The sequence below is a fragment of the Pelecanus crispus genome, chromosome 5 (assembly GCF_030463565.1).
Source record: "Pelecanus crispus isolate bPelCri1 chromosome 5, bPelCri1.pri, whole genome shotgun sequence".
Lineage (NCBI taxonomy): Eukaryota > Metazoa > Chordata > Aves > Pelecaniformes > Pelecanidae > Pelecanus > Pelecanus crispus.
The window spans coordinates 49,955,955-49,974,872 of NC_134647.1; the positions used below are offsets into that span (position 1 = coordinate 49,955,955).

An 18,918-nucleotide genomic window follows, 5' to 3' on the forward strand; every position below is an offset into this window, starting at 1 on the left:
ACTGGTTTTTGGCTGTGTCTTCTTTTGTACCTTTGGGAGCTGATGGTAATTAGCTTCTATCCTGTCAAATATCTGTGAGTCTTTATGATTTGCTCAGACATTTCCTCTCAGTCTGATTGCCCTGAAAAGCTATACAGAGATGTGTTGGACTCTTTATGATTTGTTAGTCTAGGTGTTCACATTTTTAAACTCAAGCACATTATTTACAGCAGAGTATGCAGAAATACACTTAGCTAGACCCAACAGAGTGTACAAATCATACCTGTATAGTGGATCCCCAACTATCCATGCTTGATTCTTTATCAAATGTCATCATTGTCTAAAAGAGCAAGTATGCCAAAGGAAAACCTTCATATTTTTACTTACATCTAAAATGAATATGAAAAATGTGAAAGGCTATCTCAGTTTAAATTACACTGTACTAGCTCATACAGGGATACTTGGGTGGACTGCAATGACATACATGTAGTTTGACCCTACTCAAATTAGCCCTCTAACTATATTCCCTGGCAAGCAGATCAGTAATCTCTTTGGGAGCTACCACCTGTGTGGATAAACTTTGGGTCCTCTCCCAAAAATCTTAATTTGTTTGATATTATTTCTTTTTGTTACTTTTTTCTATAATTACTTTTAATTTCCTATGTTTAGATAGTCTTTATTATGCCTTAGGCATATTTATCTAGTTGAGTTCATAAAACAAAAAATTGGAAACCTGGCAAGGAAAATGTTGGGGTCAGAACCTGAGAGAGGAGACAGAAGAGGGCACATAGGTACATTGCAATTCATGACTTGTACACTCTCATGAACTTCAGCAAAAAGGGACCTGAATCATATATGTGTACTCACCCAACTGAGAGCAATTTGCTGTGCATTTTCAGTTGGCAAATATTTTGAAAACCAACATTTTCTATTTTGAAAAGAAAGTGGGAAGACAACAGGAGAAGAACCTACAAACAGATGTTCATTTTCAGTCTTGCTAGGTTTTCACCCTCATTCTCTGGGCTGTCAAACACACAGAATAACAACAGCAAGCCAGAAATGATCAACTAGCCATGCCCATTATTTATTAAGTCTGGTCTCTGAACTGAAGACACTATCCCCCTACACAGGACCAACCTATGTGTTGCAGAGCTTGCAGCTCACCATAGACGTGGCACTTTGGGACATGGTTTAGTCTAGTCTACCCTTAATTGGTTTAGTGTGGACTTGGTAATGTTAGGTTAATGGTTGGGCTAGATGATCTTAAAGGTCTTTTCCAACCTAAACAATTCTATGATTCTATAATCCCCAAGCTTTCCAAGAGGTCACCTCTGTGAGCTGAATAGTTCTTGTAACTACAGAAGGCAAACAATCCTCTCTCTCACAACTCCCATACCATATCATGTCATATGGACAAAAGGAGGTGGTGTGAATTCAAACAAGAAAGGTCGCTATCACTACCACAAAATTTGTAAGGATTATTTCAGGATTAATTCCCTGTACAGTTTGCACGTCAATTCAAATTTGTAACCTAATTTGCCTAATGGTACTTTATTCAGTAACTAAACAAAACATTTATTTCTGTTAGTGTTGTTTACCTTAATTATTATCTTTTATTTTTTAAGTTAGCAAAATAAAGTTTCTTTCCTTTTTTTTTCCCCCCAGAGTTTTTTGTATGTATCTTCCCTCTTAGCTTCAATACCCAACAGGTATATTACCTCTCAAAACAGGCATTTTCAGGTTTTTTCTCACAGGAGAAAGATGAGGGTACAAGCTAGAAGGAGGGAGAAAAGGAGATTTCAGTTATCTATTCCTGTTTGTACAGAAGTCAACAAAGTGATGACTCCTGTTCTCAAATTAGCAAGAACAGAGAGTTACTTTTGAAGTGATATTTCATTCAGCAAATAAATCAGCTCTTGGCCAATGAAATCCATCAAATGAATCAGGCAAAAGTTAACATCAAACATACTGGCAGCTTCTTGTTCCATAACTGTTGCAAGCACAAGAGGAATCCTTCAAATCCTCCGTCCAGTGCAAGACATAATGAAATGCTTTTTGTGGGTCCTTACACAAAACCTCGAAAGTCAGTTTGGAAGCTCTTTGGTCACAGTTCATCTTGTATCTGAAAAACCATGCTGCACTACCATACCATGATAGTTCTCTTGTTCTAGATGTGCTCTTGGACATAAAATAACAGCAAGTTTTCTTCCAAATCTGTCTGTCCAGCTTCTGCTTTTTCATGTTTTCCTAACTGCTTGTTGTCTTCCAGCATGATTCAAACAACTGAAAAAACATAAGCCATACTCATAAAAAAAACACTCTAGGGAACCACGCTTCTATGACAGATGCATGGAATGAGCAGAGGGGCGAGTCTATATGCCAGGCTGGGACTAAAATACTTTCAGCTCTTGTCAAAACCAGAGCAGTTTGTGTATACTCAGGAAAAAGCATTGTGCTGTATTTTAAACAAAAATTATGCAAATGTGGAATGCAATGTTTGCCACAAGGTGCAAATACACCCTTTCAGATCTGCATAAGAATATGGGTATGGCAGGGATCACTATATTTAAACATGTGTTCTGTAGCTTTCCTAGCAGTGTTCCTGTTCATGAATGCCTGACCTTGGGCACAACTGGTATTACAGCTCAGGGCTCTATCCCAAAATCAGGACTGATACTGCTATTGGCCCCAGACACTGGTAGTTAAAAAAAGATGGTTAAAAATGGCTATATGAAATGTGAAGTTCAAAGTGAGAGAAAAAGATTCACCTTAAGACAAGGACATAGCTATGCCAGGTGGAAAGCCTGTTTTTAATCCACAGGAGTGGATTAAATAAAACAATTTATTAATATTTTAGTTAAGCATCTGAGCAAGAAGGAACAGTTTAGCAAGAGGAAAATTAAAATTACCCTCCTAATTAAGTTGGAATCAGAACACACTGGGAAGGGGAGGTTTTGAGATTTTCACTTGGATGACATCCAAACAGGCTTAGGGTATAAAATGAAACACATTATCCCAATCAACATTATTTTTGATGACTGCAAGCCTGAAGTCATAGTTTTTGCATAGGAACTGGTTCCCAAGTTATGCAGTTAGGTAAGAGTTATCCAGCTGACGGTAGCAGCGTAAGAGACCTTTTGGATTTGACCTAAAGATAGGGTTCTGCACAGAGGCTTGTTTCACTCCTGTTTGCCACAACATTTTAACTGTCCAATTTTTGATATTGTGCATAAATTCTTTATTTCACATTAATCTTACACTGCCTTGTGCTGAGGAGGACTTCCAGGTAACTGGCAAACACTAAAATATTCCAGCCCCAGGATAAGACTTGTAGAGTATCCAAAACATTGCAATGTAAATCTCCATGGAGCTGCAGAGACTTGTTTGAGAGTGGATAACAAATCAACTGATACTGTCATACTGTATGCACAGTGAAGTGCAGCAAACAGAAAAAGGATCTTACCCGGATTACCTAGTAATTCCTGCTGTGCAAACTGCTTTGCATTTGTTGGGGTTTTTTCTTCCCCATTCAGTATTGCTCATAGTGTGACAATAATATATGACTTCTCACAGTACTGCCTTTATGTCATTTACATTCATTAGTGTTAAAGAGCAGGGGATAAGGAGCCTTGGGCAAGGGGGCTAATCATTCTTACCAGCCAAGTGAAACGACAAAATGTTCTACACATAAATATTTCTCCTCTTTCCTACCCTCTGGAAAGCCTATAAACATTTCAAAATCCCCAAAAGCTAAGTTACAACACCTAAGAACTACTTTGCGTGAAACACTCCATATTTAATTGATACGGGCAGGAGTGCCAGCTATTTCAAATGAGTTCACCAAGAGGAAGTTCACAAGGTCTTGCTTGCCACATCCACACTTCCATTAACAGCCCCTAAGCTGCCCACAGGCCTGACCCAGAATCATCCGAGTTCACCAAGTCCAGGAGAGAGGGTGGTGGAGCCTTTCAGGAGTTGTATTTGTGGTTAGAGCGAGCCATGGGGGAGCTATTTGCATAGGAGCTATGGCCCTTCCCTACAAAAATCAAGTCAAGAGGAAGGACACACACTGCAGTGTCAGGCATTTTTTTTCCCAGCAAGAGCTGAAACTCTTAAGGAGCTGCAGGCAAAGAAGAAAAGCTCACTGGGAGCCAGCAAGGAATGGTAATCCCCATCAGCCCTGCCACCATCTGCTGACCTAGAAACCACTGAAGGCCCATCACAAGATTGTGATAGCCTTTGCAATGGTCTGGAACCAGTCACTTCAGAGGAACTGGGGTGGTGGCTCAAAGAAGCAACGAATCCTTGGAGACGCCAGCACAAAATTAGCTCCCCAGACAGAACTCTATAATGGTGAAGTATACCCTGCTATTTCCATCCAAACCTGGCCTCAAGCCAAAGCTGAGGGCTGACTGGCCCAAGGTCTCTGGCAACTCTCTCCAAAACAATCCCAGGAAAACTGCCATGCAAAATGAGAACCCAAAATAACATGCATTGCCAGAACATGTTGCAAAGCCCTCATTTACTTAATGAACTACCTGTAAGGAGCACACAGCAAGGCACAGAGTGGCACCAGCACAGAATTTCCACAGCTGGTGGAAACAACTGAACAAGACAAGCTGAAATGTTTTCAGTTGGGTTTGTATAATTTATCTTCTCTTCACTGAGGGTTAGGATGAGAAATAAATCCAGATATTTTAGAGACCACCTCTGGGTAAACAGAAAAATAGTGGAAGAGAGTCACGTCAATATTAAACCAAATTTACAATTGCTCCACAATGAAACACCATCAAAATTCATGATACAGGACGAATCATGTGGAGTACAATAAAAAAAAATGTTCACAAGATCATATGCATTACTCTTACAAACAGCAATGAGATGTTTAGCTAGATATGAGTTAGTCCTTTAAGCTGTATGGTGACAATTCAGTATCTGGAACAAATAAATACATACAGTTTTCTAAGAAAACATCCTTTCAGGACGTATTTCCTCATTTTTCTTTTTGTAAAGGGGCATTCCTACAGGCAAAAGGTGCTCTGCAGCAGTGCAGTTTGCTGGATTCTGGTTCACTAACATACACAAATAGAAACGATAAGCCAGTGACATTCCTTTTGCAGCACACAGGCTTCAACCTATAAGAGAGCTCAAGCACCAAAAGAAAATGTCAGATGTTTTCCCTGGCAGATACTAAACTAGATGTAGGTCTGATCTCTTACAGCCACTGCAGTGTTTATAACTCCTTAACTATTTCTATTTTTATATTTTTGATCATTATACATTTTCACTAATTGAAAATTCTAGGGAAAAGAAATTAAAAACAGTGAGACGTTATTTCCTGATGAGTATCGCAATGGCATTATTTCCCTTGGAGGCTTGCTTTTCAGCCCAGCGAGCCAGCCAGGTTTTTTATGCCATTACATAATTGGCCATCTCAAAAAGCATAAAAGCATTTGAACAATTTCTAAAATATTTGCCTTTGCTTAGAGTCATATGTCTTGGCAAGACATAGTATGATGTGATGTCTCCTTCACAATCATCTAATTTCACTTTGAAAAAAGGAAGAGTTTCTCCAGATTTTCTCTCCTGAGCCATACATTTTCTTGGCAGAATCCTCCTGGATTAAAACTCTTGTTCTCACCTGAGTAGTTTAACTCACAATATTTCTTAAAGTGCCTTCAATTCCCACGAGTAACTACGAATAATTACAGCAAGTTATCCACTTGCTTGAGTTTCTAAAGGCCTTTTGAGGAAAAGGATCATGGGGAACAGGTTTTATGTGGTCTCTGAGTCCTTTGCCCTCACCAGTAACCAGCTCATTTAATATCATTTCAGCCCTTTTATTTCTTTATGTCTTCTTATTTTTTTTTGATTGTAAGAGTATGTTGGAAGTGAGGCAAAGTGACAAGCCATTACAAGAATATTGGAAAACACTCCTGATTTCATTATGGAAATGGAGATGACAAGAGAGGAGACTTGGGGAGTTTGGGTAGCCTGCACTGGGCACAACCTGCTCCAGGAACCTCCCCAGCCCAGTGCAAGCTATTACTATAATTTGTGCAGGCACGGTCTACTGTTCATCCCGAAGAGCTGCCATGAGATTTGTGTCATGGAACATTTTTGTTTGTCTGACACCGGATGAATCCTCCAGCCTCCCAGCTGTGAAGAGCTACAGTCAGTTTTAATGAACTCAGCAGAAGCATGGAAAGGGTTACGTGAACGGGGTTTACTCCAAGCAGATGTTAAGGACAGAAATGACAATCTGCCATATTGGAAAGCATTCCCCACAACTCCTGTTGGCTTCCAAATAAAACACAGTGGATTTATGTGTCTTCTTCAGTAGCTGGAGTGCAAAGGTAAGCCTCTTTGAAAAGGGAAAAAAAAAAAAAAAACGGGGCCCAAACTTGCTCAGGTCTTGCCTAAATCAACCATAGCTTTTCATGCCATCTGCCTATTTTTTGTACACTTTTTTTTGGCTAATTCCAGGACAAAAAAAAAAAAAAACAAAAACCCCAACCCAAACTGATTTGGATAATAAGGTATAGTCCCATTTTCCTAAGCAATGATCAGCGCCCATAGTTACCCCATTTAACTGACCTCTCACCTCAACCTCATGCTCCTTGTCTCCCTGAAACAGGTCTGCGTAGGCAGCTGGAGCCCATGCACAAGCATTTCTTGTCAATCACTTTCCATAGTATTTTTTGTTGAGTGCATGGCAGTCTGGTTCCCAGATCTCACATACTCTATATTCATATGTATTTTTGACTGGAACAAATTTCTTTTGTGTTCCAGACAACAATAACAAAATTGCAGTAGTCTAGAAACTCCACAAATGAGGCACATTTTTACTGTAATTTTCCTGGAAAAAGAAATAAACCTCCCTTGTTTTAAATCCAGGTAAGGGAGTATTTTTGTTTTCCAACAGAACCTGGGGGTGTCAATGAAACCAGGACCCAAATAACCAGAGCATTCCATGAGAACACAGAATAGACAGAGAACTGGCAGCCCAGTTGCCTGGCCAGACAAATCAGGGGGTGATTACATGAAAGTTTAAAGCAACTACATAACCGAACACTTCTGTTAACACATTTCTGATTAGCAGAAGACAGCAAAAGAAGCTTAAAGACATTGACTTCCACCTAAGGTCCTCAGATTTTCAAGAACATTTTCAGAACATCCAGAATTGTTATCATATCTTTGTACCCATCAGCCTCGGAGTGTTTTTGCTTCAGATGCAATGTATTAAAACTTTCTGTGATAGCAAACTTCAGATTAAGCACATTTTGCAATAAAAGAGCAGAAAAGTACAGACTGAAGAAATAAAACTGGGTCACTTGCCAGGAAATTACTGCACTATTAAAGATGATGATGAGATTCCCACAATCACAAAGGAAGGGAAAACATTTGAAATATATTTAAAAGGCTTGAGGATAAATTCACTGTTAGTTTAAGTGCAAAGAGCCCCACTGATTTGAATTCCATTTACTCCTTTGAACCAGCTGATATGAGGAGTCTTTGCTCTACCAATATTCTTTCCACATAACCCATGGATCCTACACAATCTACTGGCTGGATGATTTTTCCGTTTTGATAGAAACCTGTAAATGCAAACAATGGATAGGGAAAAAAAGTGTTTTCTTTCATTCTGTTTTATAGAGTACTTGTAAATATTTCACTCATGTTTCTGTGCATGTGTCACAAATACCACGTTTCATATAACTGCTTGTTACACCTCTGAGCTCGTGGTGAACATAAACCTGACAAGGCTCTGATGTGGATCTTTGTACCTACAAATAAAAACAAGCCTTTATTTAATACTGTGCATCATCTACTCACTGTTTGAGAAAAATACTGGGTCCTCACTAAAGTGGAGATGAGCAGCTCACTTTATCAGCACCTCACTATGGACCACAAGCAGTCTTTGCACTCTTATGCTCTCTCCCCAGAATATTCACAACATCACAGCTCTGTCAGAGCCCTTCTGTTAGTCATCCATATCTTGGAAGTGGCCAGACACCCCACTATGCAAGTGAAACTCGGCAGAAGTCAAAATGATCCTGGCATCCAGACAGCTACTCATGCTCTACTTCATCTCAACTCCAAAGTGCAATCAACTCATCAGTGAGCAGAAAAACTAGAGAGAAGATGCAGCTTTTTCCCTGGAAAAGCAATCTTCACAGGGATTCTTTAAGATATGCAACAAAATCCTTTCACTCGCTATGGACACAATTTTAACAGGTCTGCAACTTAAAGGTAGATTATTTTGTTACTTTCACCAAATACCATGCAAAATAAGAATAAACTCACATGCCCTCTAGAACCTTAAGTTTTTTAGACCATACAGAAAGAGAGGACAGCTAGAAAACAACAGACAAGCAAAAATGCATTAAAAAGTCTTAATATTTGATTCTTAAACCAATTTGGGGAGGTAATTTATGATTATAAAGTGGCAATATTATAAATGAATTGTGTTTACTCCTGTTGTTTTTCCAGCAAATTATAAATCCTAATTCATCTTGCCTTTCAGTTTAGCACATTTCTCTGGCATATACAGCATCCGGCTCACAGTGAAAGCCCCTGCAAGTCATTCCCATGCATCTGATGACAAAGTCATTTTTAAATTATTTTTTAACAGTGCAATATAATCTGGTAGTTCAAATATTTGTTCAATTCCATTTTTGATAGCTACAATTTGAAATTTTGGAAGAACAAAAAGTATTCGAAATGATCCATTTATCTTTTTATATTCAAGTCACTTAAAATTACTTGATTTTTTTCCTATCTTTTATTTAACAATTTCTAATGACAGCTTAACCTTGCTAAGTTCAGTTACAAAACAGAGCTTTACGTGGCTTGGATTGTAAACGATTAAATTAATAGAGCTTATTCTCAAATAAGGAATCATCTAAACAGTATGAAGAGCAAAAATAAGCTGCATATCATCATTTATCATGTCATACAATAAGAAACAAACCTCCCGCAAAAGAGGGCAGTAATACTCAGTGAATCCTTCTGCTTCCTTAAAAGTTGTCAAAAGCAGGTCATGTGGGGTTCTAATTGGGGCAAAAAAAACCCCACATTAGCTTATATTCCACTATGTATAGAATTGTGACTTAATTTTCATGTGCAGTTCTTCAGAAACGTCCTAGAATGGCAGAGCCAAATTTCACTTCAGGGGTGCAAACATTCCCTATGAGAAGTGAGAAATTTACTAATTTTTCCCACTGAACCATAGCTACAGAGAAAATGAATGAAAATAATCACGGGGAAAAGATGCATCTGCTGGAAAGATTTTGTTGTTTTTAAAACTCTGCATAAAGGCTGTAGACACCTTGCAAGGAAGACATGCAATGGGCTTTGCAAAGCCTCAATCTCCCTTCCACAGAAACACCATCTCAGAAAAATCATTATTATTAGAACAATAGCATTTACCTTGGATTTTCAGGAGTCAGTGCAAAAACGGAGTAGCACCAGTGCCGGGGACAACATTTTCCCTGCTGCTGCTCTGTCTCCCCTTCTTTTAGTGGCATTACTGAAGTCTGGCAGTCATTATGGATTGCTCTATCTTCTCTCAGTACTGTCCTGAAACCTTGCCTGAGGGAACAGTAAACTGACCTCAGGAAAGAGATGTGAATTCGATATATAGTCTATATATAGTCTTTCATATGCAGTTCAACCTGAAACAGAAACATGAACAAACAGCTTTCAGGGCATCACCTCCTCCAGAAATTTCAGCCAATGTAAAAATGTTGAGGTTGAAGGAGCTACTCTGTTCCACAGATTGCTTTCATCTGGACCAAAGGGTACTTAAAATAACTCTTGCAGAAGTAAAAATAATACTGATTTTTTTGCAAAGATTGTTTACATGCTTTAAAAAAAAAAAAAAAAGAGCACTTCTTAGTTGATGCATAAATCTCCACCCGGTGGTGAATCCTGCCACAGCAAACTATTTCATTTTTGAGAAAAATTCCCGTTCCAACACATAACCAGTTCTTTATTATAGACAATCCCAAAAGAACAAGCAGGGGAGGGGAGTCTTCAGAAAAACAGCGCTATCATATCTCCCTGATTTTCCATCATCTTGGAAAGCTGAAGAATCCTTTCAGTTATACTGCAGGTATCAGGCGCACAAGTGACCTTCCCCAGCTGAAAACAGACTTACAGACAGCTCACATTGCACCATATGTAGGGTAGGGTGGAAGGTGAAGTGTGCTGACTGTTTTTCCAGCTGCAAAAAGTGCCACTTCCCAAGGAGAAGCGTCCTCTGCCAAGACTGAAGTTCTGCCCTGTTGCTCTGTTTGCACATTGGTTATTTATAGTAATTGAAAACTTTAAGCAATATCAGCTACCTGTATCCCCAGGGTCCTCCAAATCATAGCATAGTTAGCTTTGTGTTACCATTTTAGTGGTAATTATCTAGCTGCACACAATTAGTTCAGTTTTCCCCTTAACGTTGCTGGTTCTACGCCCTAGAAACATTTTCTGGATTTACATTTTCCTATGCACCTTATTAAAATGTAACATCTCACTTGCCTAGTGTTGTCAGTGAAGTCTTATTATCTAACAGCATCAATAAAAGCTTTGTACGACGGAATAAAATCAGTGTAAAATGGGCATATAAAATCTACAAAGCCAGACCCCATGCATCCCTTTCCATACCCTGTTCCGCTGGACATTACCAGTGTTTCATAATTAGTCAATTTGGCTCATACACCTCGTAACACAGGAATGAAACATCCCCCTCTCACCCTTGATAGGACTGAGCAACAGTTACAAGACTCGCATGTAAGCTACAGCTTGCAGTGACCTACGGTTCACACAGGAACAGGCTCCCAACAGCCATCCTCAGCTTCAAGCATATGACCAAGTCTGGTAGTTTTTTTATGCGTATGTGTGTAAATATATAATATATGCCTTTTCCTATGCCAGAAGAATCATGCAATTACAGACTTTCGTGCACCATTCCTTAAAACATCTAGTATGACCTACTGCTGATGTATACAAATTATTCACTAACCACAATACAATTCTTCTGGGCCAAAAATAAGATTTTGTTTAAACTGGACCAAATCCACTTTCTGTAGAGTCACTGATTTGCAATTTAAACACAATCAGCATTGAACCTCAAAAGTTACTTTTATTGAAACAGCAATGGATTTTTTTCCCCTTTGGTGTATAATGCTGACATCAAGGGCAAAAGTGCAAGCAATGGGAAGACTGCAGCAAGCCCCCAGCACCACGCTGTAGAGAATTACACAACTGCATTACATCCTACTTGTTTCATATTACATTTCCCACGCGCAACGAAGATTAAAAATAGTGGTGGAGCGTACTGCTTAAAAAAAAATAACCTAGGACAAAAACGTAAAGCATCCTCAAAAGGCAAAATCTGTGCAACACTTGAAGGAAATGAGCAAAGATTTGTTTGCAAAGCAACTATACAGAGCAGTGGGGGGTATTTCAAAGCAAAAGCAGTGGGGAAAAGTCACCGGTCATTTCAAAATAAGATGCCCAATAACGGGATTTGGTCTCATCAGAAACACAAGCATATAGAAATAAAATTAAATAAGCTCACTATTCATTTCTCCCCTCTGCGCACATTCATTTGCAACACAAGTGCTTTGCAGCGACCCCCCTTTCACGCATGTGGAGAAAAAAGTCCTCCAACCGCTTGCTTAATGAACATACTAAAATTGCCTCATTAACTATCCAAAACCCACGTTCCCGAGAGTGCTCAGTGCTGTGTCAGGCGGAGGTGGGAACCCAAACATCAGTAGAACACTAATGGTATCGTGCCTGGCGCCCACTTCGTATCTTCTGCTGGGTGAGAGTTTTTCACTGCACTTTTTCAGTCAGAAAAGTGCGTTTTCGCCCGCGGGCGCGGGGCGCCGCCGGCGGCGGAGGCCCACGGCGGGCAGGTGCGGCAACGAGCTGCATTTTGAAAACGTCACTTAGAAAAGAGGCATGGGGGGGGGGGGGGGGGGGGGGGCAGAAAACTGGGGGGGGGTGATTTCCGCACCTCTTCGGACACCGCGCCCCCGCGTCATTCGGCGCAAGGCGAGCGCCGCGAAGCGCCGTCAGGCCCGGGGTGGCTCCCGGCTGCCCTGCCCTGAGGAGAGGCCGGCGGCACCGAGGGCGATAGGACGAGCCCGGGCGCCGAGGGGCCGCCTCCGCGAAGGCATCTCCTCCTCTTCCCCGAGGCCACCAGGAACTCGGAAGGGACGGAGGGCTCCCGCAGCCCCCGCCAGGAGGCTGCTGCCCTCAGCGCCCGCGCTCCCGGCGGGAAGAGCCGCGAGGAGGCAGCGCGCGCCGGCCCGCCGCAGCGGAGGCTCGGCTGAGGTATGACGGCAGCGCCGCCGCACGTCCACCGCCACCTCAGCGCCCCCGCCGCGGCGTGATAGCGCCCGCGGGCGGGCGGCCCAGGCCCGCGGCAGGTGGGAGGCGGCGACGGGGCGGGGCGGGGCGGGCGAGCCGGCACGCAGCAGCACGAAATCCCCCATTTCGTGATAGTTTCCGGCGGACGGGCGTAGAGGGGGGTGACGCATTCGCGGCGCCAGGGATAAATAGGCGGGCGCCTACCTGGGAGCGGCACTGGGTTCTCGGCAGCGAGCACCCGGAGAGCCCTGCCACAGCCCCGCCGAGACATGATCCTGCCCTGCGCCCTGGTGGCCGCTCTCCTGGCTGCCGGCCATGCAGGTGAGTCCCGGCCCGGCCCGGCCCGGCCACCCCCCCCACGGGGGCAGGAGCGGGTCCGCCCGCGGCTGAATCCTGATTCAATCCATGGATCATGGGGGTTTCTTTTTTTTTTTTTTTTCTTTTCAGCTGCAGATGGATTTAATAATTTTTTTTTTAATGTTCTGTATTCTTTTGTGATTTCTTGAATACGTGATGTATGGTAGAAAGGAGTCAGGCCTCCATTGGCCTGTGTGAGACAATCCAACCCTTCTGAGGAGGTTTATGTCTGTTGGGAAACACAGACAAATTCTTACGCCTTTGTTAATAACTATTACTGGTAGTAGCATAAAGTGAATGGATGCTCATTGTCTTGTCTTCCTGATAAGCATTAAACTTCAGGGCGTTGTGTACCTGCATCTGAAAAATTAGCTTAGTGATAGGAGAATACCAGTGTAGCCATATAAGATGCTAATCGGAGCTTTTGGTTTGATTCTAGCCAACCCTTGCTGTTCAAACCCATGTCAGAACAGAGGAGTATGCATGACAACAGGATTTGATCGGTATGAATGTGACTGTACAAGGACAGGCTATTATGGGGAAAACTGTACAATACGTAAGTATTTTAAATCTCTTTCCATGAAAATAAAATTTGAGAATTCAGTTTCAGGATTACAGGTTATTCTCAATAGCTAACTTACAGTAATCTTTCTATCGATGCTCACAGCGGAATTCTTCACGTGGCTGAGGCTAACATTGAAACCTTCGCCAAATACTGTCCACTACATCCTCACGCACTTCAAAGGAGCCTGGAATATCGTCAACAATGTTCCCTTCTTACGAGATGCTATTATGAGATATGTTTTAACGTGTAAGTATGAGTTCTCTATTCTAGTCCTCTTAACTGGCAGAAGTTACTCATAGGACTCAAGAAGATTGTACTTGATTGGTCCATATGTAAAGTTGGCAAGCTAAAATGCACTAACATAAAAACACTGTAACCAAAATTTAAGCTTTCTGCATGATTGCAGACTTGTATGAAACATGCTTTGAAATGGAAATTAATTTTGCTCTAATCTCTAATAGAATCCAGGATTTTGCTAGCATAAACTTAGCACCAAATTGCTCATGTTAATAGTTGGATCCAGCTGATAATCAAGGACCCAGTCCTGTTATTCAGTAACGGTAATCCCATTTAACATCAGTAACTGATATGTGTGGAATTTGTCAATGCAACTGCTGCCAAAATACGTGGAAAAGATATGGCCTTGTGATTTACTTTTTGAGACCAAAATGTACAGTTTAAAGAAAAAAAAAAACCACAAACCCACAACCACTTTTTTCTTTTCCAGCAAGATCACACTTGATTGACAGCCCACCAACTTACAATAGTGATTATAGTTACAAAAGCTGGGAAGCTTATTCCAATCTTTCCTATTACACAAGAAGCCTTCCACCAGTGGGTCTTGACTGTCCAACACCAATGGGTGTTAAAGGTAAGGAATAAACCAGATGCGTAATGTTCACTTCTAGGAATTTCTGCTTATCTTACCCTCTTAGAAAATACCATGAGACCTGCTTGTCTATCCTTTTTTTGGTGTAGTTGACTTTAAGAATAGCCGTGTTTTGGATGCACTGTGTAAAGACCCTAAAAGATAACTATTCTGGTTCTCATTATTGAGTTACATGCTAAAACCAGGGAATTTAGAAGTTTCTAATAAAATCAAGAAAGTGAGCACAGAAAAGCAGATAATTACCCTTATTTGTATGCTGCTATCCTTCAATAATACACTGCAAGTCTTAAGACTCTTTTGTTGTCAGGAACAAAACTAAGTATTACACAAACATAGTTGTCATGACTATCTCACTATTTCTTTCTCTTGCAGGTAAGAAAGAGCTCCCAGATTCAAAGCTGATTGTGGAGAAGTTCTTGCTGAGGAAAAAATTTATTCCTGACCCACAAGGCACAAATGTGATGTTCACATTCTTTGCCCAACACTTCACTCATCAGTTCTTTAAGACAGACCACAAGAAAGGACCTGGCTTCACTAAAGCTTTTGGCCATGGGGTACGATCATAGCTCTAACTTGAACACAGCACTTAGTTCTTAGGAGCTGCTGAGCAGCTAGAATGGTATCTTACAGGTTGTCAGGGTACACAAACCCTGGTGCATGTACCATGCAACACTGTTTGCTACAAACTGATGGGCTTACCCCTTCTGTAGCTTCTCCTTAGGCAGAATTCCAGCACCTGATAGTATCTCTTCCTGGGTCAGAACTGCTTGTGCAAAGCATGTGGTTCTGTGTAAAGTATCTGTACAGTGATCTATATGACCTTTTATTCATCCCAAGAATCTGCTTTCACCTAAAGCATGTTAGATAAGTTCTGGATATTCACTGCCTCTGGACTCTCTGGGCTGGTTGTAAAGAGCTGTATCTAGCCCTGTAAAGTATCTCATGTGCTGCTAATTGAAGAGACTTGGTTTAAAAAGAACTTCAAAAGCAGACTTGGATTTAGGATCTTTATCCACAAAACAGGCAGCCTTTGGACAAAGAGTTCTTCAATATAAGTGTAGCGTGTATGTCTAAAAGAGAAAGCTATAATGTGCGTGTAATGCAGAGAGCTCTTTGTCTAACTAGAAAGCTGCTGGCACTTTAAACAGAGTCCTCTTAAATTACTAGTCAATTTAAAAACTTGCTTTTATGCAAAGATGGCTCCAGTTGCCAGGAAGTAATTGGCTTAATCTTAAATATCAGTGCCTGATACTTATAAAGTAACAATAATTTAATTAGAAGGTAAACATCTAAGGGATGAGCTCCTATTGGCATCCATAGGAGTGGGACCTATCCTAAAATAGCAAAAAGTGTGGCTTGGCTTCACGTTCCAAATGCTTTTATTTTATAGGTTGACTTAAACCATATTTATGGAGAGACTCTAGAGAGACAACTTAAACTGAGACTTCTAAAGGATGGAAAGCTAAAATACCAGGTATGTCTTACCTCAAAATTCCTGCCTTCTTATTGGATGACATATATTTCCTAAAACTAGCACTCTCTGCATGCTGTAGTTGATCTAAACTCAGTACTAACAGAATCAACACAGCTTAACTCATCAGCATCATAGCTTACGACTCTCTCATTTTGTTCTTTCTCCCTCACCCCGGCAGATGATTGATGGAGAAATGTATCCACCAACAGTAAAGGACACTCAGGCAGAGATGATCTACCCTCCTCACATACCTGAACACTTGCAGTTTTCTGTTGGGCAGGAGGTGTTTGGTTTGGTCCCAGGCTTGATGATGTATGCTACAATATGGCTGAGAGAACATAATCGGGTCTGTGACATCCTGAAACAGGAGCATCCAGAGTGGGATGATGAGCAGCTGTTCCAAACTACTAGACTCATATTGATAGGTGAGTGTCGCTTTTACTATGTGCAACTCTAACCTTCTCGTGAGTGTGACCTTTTTACCCATTACCTACTGCAGCTGCAGTAGGTGTAGTAAGAGGAAAAGCTATTACTTAGGTGTATGCCCTCACATAATAATTTGAGCCTTCATGACCTGTCACTGGGATTGTATTAAGATACAGCTTCCTCCCGGCTATGTGAAAGACAGAACTGAAGAAAACTGACCTAAGTGATACTTAATGCCCTTATCTAAGGGAAGCAGAACTGAAAGCAGTGAAAAGGCAGGAAGCTAATGTTTATTTCTCAGAGAAAGCATGTGGGGCTAGATGACCTCAGATTCTCAGATCTTGTGGGGTTCCTCCCCCCTCCCCAGGGTTGGGTCAGTTCAGGTATGCTTTCAAAGAAAGGCTGTGATTAAGTCTAAAGTTCAGGAAGTTATGTAAAATGTAATTCTACATACTTCTCCTGCCTAATTATCTGTTCAGTGGTATTTTGTTTTATGTAAATGGTGATGTACTTGAAAAGACCTTGCCCAATCTGTGACTGAAACAGTAAACCAAGACAATTTTATTAAGCAGCTCAGAAGCTGAGTTGCTTTCAGATATCAACTTTCTTCATTATCCCTTACATCTATCCTAGAGAGTATTGTATAACTGAACACAATGTAGATACTGATGCATGCTGTTCTGTGGAACACACAAGGAAGTGTATCTTGGGTGGCAGGGGGGAAGCAGACTATAGAAAACACTTCTCTACCACAGCCAAAAACTGTTGGGATCTTAAGTACTGTTCCACTCCTTACTCTTAGTCACATAAAATACGTGAATCATTTTCTGTAAGATAACAGCATGTTGAAGTGTTTATTATCCTGGTTACTCTAGTATGGGATTTTTTTTGGGGGGGGGGTGTTTTTTGTTTGGTGGGTTGGCTTTTTTTTTTTTTTCCTAAGAACAGTTCAGAAATGGTATTTTCTCTCAGAGCACCTGAAGTTTCTCAGGGAACTAGTACCAATAGTATCTTCTGTTTCATTGACCAACAGGAGAGACAATCAAGATCGTTATCGAGGACTATGTGCAACACTTGAGTGGCTACCACTTCAAACTCAAGTTTGATCCTGAGCTGCTGTTCAACCAGCGATTTCAATACCAGAACCGAATTGCAGCTGAATTCAATACTCTCTACCACTGGCACCCACTTCTGCCTGACACTTTCCAGATACATGACCAGGAGTACACTTTCCAGCAGTTTCTCTACAACAACTCTATAATGCTGGAACATGGCCTTTCCCATATGGTGAAATCTTTCTCCAAGCAAAGTGCTGGCAGGGTAGGTACTTTCTCAAGTTGCTAGTAAACCAACAGAGACATAAACTGGGGGCGGGACAAGGGTATAGAATAAAGCTATCGAAAACTAATCATGTACTATAAAGGCACAATTTTCTCATGACTCTTATCAGGAGATCTTACTACTTTTCATCTTTATTAAATAGGTTGCTGGTGGGAAAAATGTTCCTGCTGCAGTACAGAAAGTAGCAAAGGCTTCAATTGACCAAAGCAGACAAATGCGATACCAGTCCTTGAATGAGTACAGGAAACGCTTCATGTTGAAACCATTCAAATCATTTGAAGAACTTACAGGTAAGTTTTCATCCTTTCTAACAAACAAGGACCCTGTTCTTAAAATGGCTAACAGAGTCCTGCAATGCTATTACTGGACTCAAACAGGATAGTGTTGCAATGAAAATAGGATTTTTTCCACTTACGGTTTTTACTCATCAATAATTACAGGAGAAAAAGAAATGGCAGCTGAACTGGAAGAGCTTTATGGAGACATTGATGCTATGGAGCTGTACCCAGGCCTTCTTGTAGAAAAGCCACGACCAGGTGCCATCTTTGGTGAAACAATGGTGGAGATTGGAGCACCGTTTTCTCTGAAAGGACTGATGGGAAATGCTATCTGCTCCCCTGAGTACTGGAAGCCTAGCACATTCGGTGGAAAAGTGGGCTTTGAAATAATCAATACTGCCTCCTTACAGAAGCTCATCTGCAACAATGTGAAAGGCTGTCCTTTCACTGCTTTCCACATCTTAAATCCTGAACCCACAGAGGCAACTATTAATGTTAGTACCTCAAAAACAGCAATGGAAGATATCAACCCCACACTACTACTGAAAGAGCGGTCTGCTGAGTTGTAAAAATCCATCTATTTATTTATTTAACTATATAATTTATTCTATTTATGGCTTAAATTGTTTAAAACAAAGACACTTGAGCATCTTTGTGGGGGTTGACCTAGATTCCTTACTCGGGTAAGGCTTCCATTTACAAGAGGGATTTTTCTGTGTTTCAGCTCTACAGTGGCAAATCCCTTGTTTAAAGTCTTCTGTAACAGAACTATGTATTCCACAGTGGACAAAGATTCTAACTTTTTTAATGTTTTAATACTTGACAAAGGGTGTTGGTGGTTTTCTTTATCTTTTCACTTGATAGGTCACATAACACTACAAAAGCAAGTTATTGCCTCAGCAACTTCTTAAACTTGAAAATGGGCCATTGAACTGAAAGTACAAGAGAAATCTGACTTAATGAAAACTGCCAGAAAAGATTATGAATTCAGCATGAGCCCTCCTAGGTTAAGAAAAAATATATATACTTGAGACACTCATTTATGTAAAGTCAGAAAACGCATTGCATTTATCGTTGATACTACCTCTCCCTCAAAGTGCAAATAAGGCATTTTGTGTAGTAATTTATATGTCTGTTTTCCTGTAAATCTACTTTCATGTGGCATTATACTTTTTTAATTTAATTATTTAAAGAAAATAGAACTCTTGGATTCTGCTTGGTTTTGAAGCATGTC

General features: G+C 40.8%; 1 protein-coding gene across 1 annotated transcript; it reads left to right on the forward strand.

Annotated features, from left to right (window-relative positions):
• Positions 1-12,623: 12,623 nt before the first annotated feature.
• On the forward strand, positions 12,624-18,253 carry PTGS2 (prostaglandin-endoperoxide synthase 2). The gene is made up of 10 exons (XM_075711056.1): positions 12,624-12,675; positions 13,151-13,267; positions 13,379-13,522; positions 14,004-14,147; positions 14,538-14,719; positions 15,556-15,639; positions 15,818-16,064; positions 17,099-17,385; positions 17,549-17,696; positions 17,847-18,253. Exons 1-10 carry the CDS (start codon positions 12,624-12,626, stop codon positions 18,251-18,253), a joined length of 1,812 nt encoding a protein of 603 aa, XP_075567171.1.
• The last annotated feature ends 665 nt before the right edge of the window (positions 18,254-18,918 follow it).

Coding starts and splice junctions, on each gene's coding strand:
- PTGS2 (XM_075711056.1), top strand. CDS start 12,624: ATGATCCTGCCCTGCGCCCTGGTGGCCGCTCTCCTGGCTGCCGGCCAT. Junction 13,523..14,003: donor TATGAGATATGTTTTAACGT/GTAAGTATGAGT, acceptor TTTCTTTTCCAG/CAAGATCACACTTGATTGAC. Junction 17,697..17,846: donor ATCATTTGAAGAACTTACAG/GTAAGTTTTCAT, acceptor CAATAATTACAG/GAGAAAAAGAAATGGCAGCT.